The sequence below is a fragment of the Limulus polyphemus genome, unplaced genomic scaffold (genome assembly GCF_000517525.1).
Source record: "Limulus polyphemus unplaced genomic scaffold, Limulus_polyphemus-2.1.2 Scaffold164, whole genome shotgun sequence".
NCBI lineage: Eukaryota > Metazoa > Arthropoda > Merostomata > Xiphosura > Limulidae > Limulus > Limulus polyphemus.
In genome coordinates, this window is record NW_013665774.1 from 860,540 (window position 1) to 866,259 (window position 5,720).

The window sequence follows — 5,720 nt, forward strand, 5'->3', positions numbered from 1 at the left end:
TATTAATATTATATATATATATATATATATATATATAGTCAAACTGCATTATAATGTCGTTCTCATTAATGCTTTAATTGAACGTGTTTAAAATAAAATCTGAAAATGTTCCGTTTGAATATAAATCATTAACATCTGATGCTTGTTCTGACAAAGTAGTCCTCCAGTATTTTGTGATTTTTCCCATGTTGATTAGATTTGAAAAAACAACAACAAAAACTGGTGTTCTATATATATAATATGATGTCTGGAAATACTCAAACAGCGTTTTCTAAGCACGTGTATATATTAAGACCTTTCAAGCTATTATAATTTTAAAATCTACAAGCTCAAAATAAGTAACTTACACAGAATAGGAATGATTTAACTTGTGTGTTCTGGGAAACTAAACTTGCTGATCTAAGTAAATAATATACATGGTATGAATGTCATGTCAACTATAGGTACGTATCTTTAGAGATATATAAACGTAAATACTATCCCCACCAGCAATATTTAGTGTTCTATGGTAAATGAGTAGTTTAGAAAATTGTTTACTTTTCAGCTTTATTCTACCAAGAATGATTTACAATTTTGTAAAACAAGTACAGAGAAATTAAATTTCAATACAATCTAAGAACTATAAAAAAAAGTATGTTTATAATTATCAATTAAACTTGTTTATTGTTAAGTTACACAGTAGACTACCTATGCTCTGCCCATCGTGAGTACTGAAACCTGATTTTTTGCATTCTAAGCCCTCAAACTTTCCAACGAGTCAGAGCCAGGCTGAAAGGACTAGCACCTGAAAGAACTTCTTGAATACAGTATTGGAAAATATGTTTGTCTGAGACAGAAAAAAAAAACAACATGTTTCACAAACTTAAGTTTTCTTTAGTTTTTAGATTTCCAAAATAATTCTATTTTGTTCAAGAAACATCTATCAAACACAAGTACATGAATAATATTTAACGTACAAATACATTTGTACCAATACTGTACTCAAGCAGTGGTTTCAAGTGCAGAAAACATTAAATAACAAATTTTTCAAATCATAATATACATGTTGCATAACGAAATGGTTTGAAAATGTTCTGATTTATTATTCACAACACTGTTCATAATATCATTTGGTAAGATTTCAGTCTGGTGGTTGACATCAAAATAATATAACTGTACACCAACTTACTTTCCTTCTCATGTACATTGGTAAAATTTAAGACTTTTTCATGACTTCAAGTTACTTTACATATACAAGCACTTTACAGAGTAGCTTATAGTACAGTTAGGCAATGAAATATTCTTTTGAATACTAGTTCAGTTCATAAAAAAAATTTATAACAAAATATTTTGACATTTCAGTCCATAAAAAATAGTATTTACTACAGTGGTGTAACAGTGGATTAAAAGTTTGACAACTTGGTTTGGTGAATAAAAAAAATTTTCTTTAAACATCACATCCTTACACATGTATAGGAGAAATCTGTTCTGCACATAATAAAAACTCCTTAAGATTATCTTTACATTGTAAAACATTAGCAGTATTTTGTGAAAGACAAGATTCATATTTTTGAAAAGATTCAGCACAGCTAGTCTTGATTTGGCGAATTGTTGGACTGAAAAAAACAACAGAAAATCCTTTTTAACTTTCTTCTCAATTTCAAGGAAAGCAGAAACATCATTTAATTGGGTTTGATATATTCACATGAAACAGTTTTCTGAACCATCACTAATGTTCTTTTCAAATAAAAACTCCCTAAACAGTAAAAACTAAGCTTTCTGTTAAATTCAATAAGCTGGAGTTAATTTTTAAAATTTATATTTATAGTGTCTATACACCATTTCAAAAGAAGAAGCAGGGTGGCAGAAAATCAATGAAACTCTCTCTTTATTTTTGTAACAATCAACTAAAAATGCTAATCTAAATTAAGCGATGTCTTTCATATCTATATACTTATTCAACAAAGTCTGAATTAATTAATTCAAATTAACATTAAACATTATACTGATGGATAATTCATTTTCAGAGTTTATAACTATTACACCATTGAAACAGACTTCCCAAGACAGGTTAACTATTATTACACCATTCAAACAAACCTCCCAAAACAGTTGACCATTACTGCACCATTGAAACATTCCTCCCAAAATAGATTAACTACTATTACACTATTCAAACAGACTTCTTAATGCAAAGTAACAAGAACACTTAATAATTTTAAACAGATGTTTGTATTATTAATGATTTAACAATATCTCCTTCATAGCTCTAACATTATAACTTTGCATTCTTATAGATCTGTATACAGAAGATGAAATGTGGCCTTTCTGGTAACATTTACTTACCAACTATATGAAGTGATGTCTCAAATTTACTTAAATTCCTTTATCAACTTCTTACACTTTTCAAAATTAGTTCACGACTACCTTTTTTTTAAACATCAGAATATATGTGTGTGTGGTGCACTTAAATCTTTTTATTTTTTCATCTTTTTTTTCCATATGGCAAAACTTGGCTCGATGATTTAGTGAAGCATTGAAACCTAGTAAAATTTAGCTTACTGTGAGAAAGGAAAAAGTATAAATTTAGCTTTAACTTATAACATTACTAAACAAGTTTCTACCATGAATGTTGTACGATTCAACTTGTATTTTACCACAAATCAAGGAAGTCAGTTTTATAACAGCTAATGTTGTAAATTCAGAATATTTAATGCTATTTGTTAATTGCAATATTCATATGTTATGATTGTAAACATAGCTTACTTGTTTTCTGAACAGCGAGCTAATTCTAATCTCGCCTCTGCACAACTAGTATTCCAAGACTCTGGATGCTGACCAACACATGCTCCAAATTTATCAAGTTCTTTTCTGCAATGTTGATTTACAATATTCATAGCAGTCTCCCTAAAGCATAAACAAAAGTAAATGTATTTTTCCTTTTGTTATAAAGAAGCATATTATATATGAAGTAAAAATGACATTCTACCTATAAGGATGAGCCTTTTTTTATATTAAGGTTATCATACAAAAACAGTTTAAGATCTCTGAACTTTTTTCTTTATAAAAAGGAAGAGTGAAAGGGGAGATCTGATTAAGGATTTCAAGATTATTAATGGAACTGATACTATTTATGCATCATTTTTTTTCATACTTAATGGTGAGAATGGTACAACAAAGGGACAAAAGTCTAAATTTTGGCAAGGTAGGGGCAATCTTCAGCTTCAATAGTTTTCCACTTTTAATAGAGTGGTCAGCATTTGGAATGGGTTGTCTTCAAATGTGGTAGATGCAGTAATTTTAGGAAGTCTTAGTAAAGGCTCAATCAATGTTTAAAAGATCAGAATTAGATTCAAGTTTCTTTTCTATTTTTAACCAGATGAAAGATCCTCGACAGACCAACAGGCCTCTTCTTTTCCATGCAAGTTTTACTTAGCAAGTTAGCAAGATAATAAAGTATGTTTTCTGTCACAAATGGTTAAATATATGTTACTTTGTAAAACACAGTTTCAGATATTTTAGATATATATTTTTGCAAATGAAAAACATTATCTAGTAACTGTAATAGCTAAAGTTTTCTACATTATGAAGATGAGAAATAACACCTGCACTGAAATTTGAAGCCAGTATTTCTAATATAGTCAGCTGATGAATGAACAGTTGAAATGCCAAATGCATTTGAAATCTCACTTGCACCAGTGAAAAACTTTTTTTTTTAGTTACATCCTTGCCATGCCTTTGCAGGTCACACAGAGACAGTGCCTTCGAACTCTGGTTGCAACAGGCACCCATCATTACAGCTGGGCAGGCTAAAACAACTGGGGTAAGGTGCGTGCTCAAGGACACGATAACATAACCTGGGCAAGCCTCAAACTCACAATAATTCAATTACAAATCCAAAATGTGAAGCCACTGAGCCATGATGCCCCAAAAAACTTGGTAATCCACATAATTAGCTTTAGTGTTTCAAAAGGTGCACAAAAAACTGTGAACTCTCTGTACAAGTTAAATGAATTGGTAAGATTTATGCTTGGCAAAATTCTTAGAAAAATAATGAAGTTGACATATAATTAACTTACTGATAGGAAACTAGTCGTGATGATGAATGGCTTAGTTTAGTTTATCATGAATTTCGTGCAAAGCTACAAGAGGGCTATCTGTGCCAGCCTTCCCTAATTTAGCAGTGTAAGACTAGAGGGAAGGCAGCTAGTCATCACCACCCACCACCAACTCTTGGGCTACTCTTTTACCAAAGAATAGTGGGATTCACCATCACATTATAAGGCCCCCCCAGCTGAAAGGGCGAGCATGTTTGGTGGGATGTGGAATCGAACCCACGATTCTCAAATTGCGAGTCGAGTACCCTAACTACCTGGCCATGCCAGGCCTGATGAATGGCATTTTTCTGATTGAAAGAATATGTTTTGAGACTTTTGTTATTCTTTATCTATATTAAAAGTTCAGATAGTTTCTTGAATGGTGATATTTCCAAACTTATGGATGATACTAAAATACTGGAAAAACCTAAATCTATTTAACATTTTGTTTTATTAAAAAGAGCCTTGACACCCTTAGTTACTGAGACAGAATGTGGAAAACTCATATGAGATTCAGTATTGTGAATATTAGAATAAGGAAAATTTAGAAATAACTCAATTTTGGTGTGTGTGAGAAGTGCACTGGCATTTTGAAAAAAAAAAGGAAGAGATAGAAGGGTTTAGGATGTTGTCTACTAAGCCTTGTGATTAGTGAATAGCTGGGTAATCCACTAAGCCTTGTATTTAGCGAATAGCTAGGTAATCCACTAAGCCTTGTATTTAGCGAATAGCTGGGTAAAAAAAGTAAATAAAGTAGTTGTAGTCTTTAATCAGAGGAATTTTGAATTGAAGAGTAAGAAAATTATTGCAACTTTCTCTATGTCTTTGGTGAGGCTTAACTCAGAGTACTGGTTGCAATTTTAATAACTACATATTGGAGATATTTACTGAAATAATGCCTTCTTTAAGTGAGTTAAGGTATGAAAAGGGTCTTATAGTTTTGGACTTGTTTTTTCTGGATTTACAAAAATTATAGATGATTTGTGGTGTTCAAAACTGTTAAGGATTTGGACAATCCTTCTGTAAATACTTGTTGGAATGTTAAAGAAAATTAAAAATATGAACTTGAACATTAAAGGTGATAATTTTAAGCTCATGAAGCTTGTTCTCTGACAAATTGTTTTATTTGATCATAAGCTTGAGAACTACTTTGTTTGCTTATGTGGTGTATGCAGTTACATTAAATTTTGTATATTTTTTTGGATATGCAAATACATTCAAAAAATTGCTTTTGATATTTCAATAGGTTATAGTGATCCTGATGAACTATGTGACTATTTTTCAGCAATAGCCTAAATGGCACTCTAGAGACAAATTAAGAGCATTTAGCATCCTAGGCAGCCACTTGTGTTTCCTATCCTTAAATGTTGGGCCTATTTGTGAGATTGCTTTATATTTTAAGCTACAGAATGAAGTTCAAGTCACCGGATGTTACTAATAAACAAAGGAAGCTTCATTTATCTACTCCTAGAAAGACTGTGGAAGATAAAACATTAAAAGTGCTGTCTGCAGAAATTCCATCTTCTAGAAGTTATGACCGGAGTAGCATTAGTTTAATGAATAAAAACAATTTACAATAGAAAAGGCACGTTAAAAATGAATATATGAATATATATATATATATATATATATATATAAGAGACT

The 5,720-nt window shown here is 30.9% G+C and overlaps 2 protein-coding genes across 2 annotated transcripts in view; one reads left to right on the forward strand and one right to left on the reverse strand.

The window, feature by feature from the left end:
• The window catches only part of LOC106477294 (octopamine receptor Oamb-like), a 104,864-nt gene extending 100,724 nt beyond the window's left edge, over positions 1-4,140 (forward strand). Inside the window, exon 4 of the mRNA XM_022381453.1 lies at positions 3,359-4,140. The gene's annotated coding sequence lies outside the window, so the exon portion shown is untranslated. The remainder of the gene's footprint in view (positions 1-3,358) is intronic.
• LOC106477334 (coiled-coil-helix-coiled-coil-helix domain-containing protein 5-like) overlaps positions 530-5,720 on the reverse strand; it is a 6,204-nt gene continuing 1,013 nt past the window's right edge. The window contains exons 2-3 of the mRNA XM_022381456.1: positions 2,746-2,886; positions 530-1,595 (exon numbers count right to left, since the gene is read on the reverse strand). Of these exons, the coding sequence (XP_022237164.1) occupies positions 1,442-1,595; positions 2,746-2,886 (295 nt within the window). The 3' untranslated portion in view covers positions 530-1,441. The remainder of the gene's footprint in view (positions 1,596-2,745; positions 2,887-5,720) is intronic.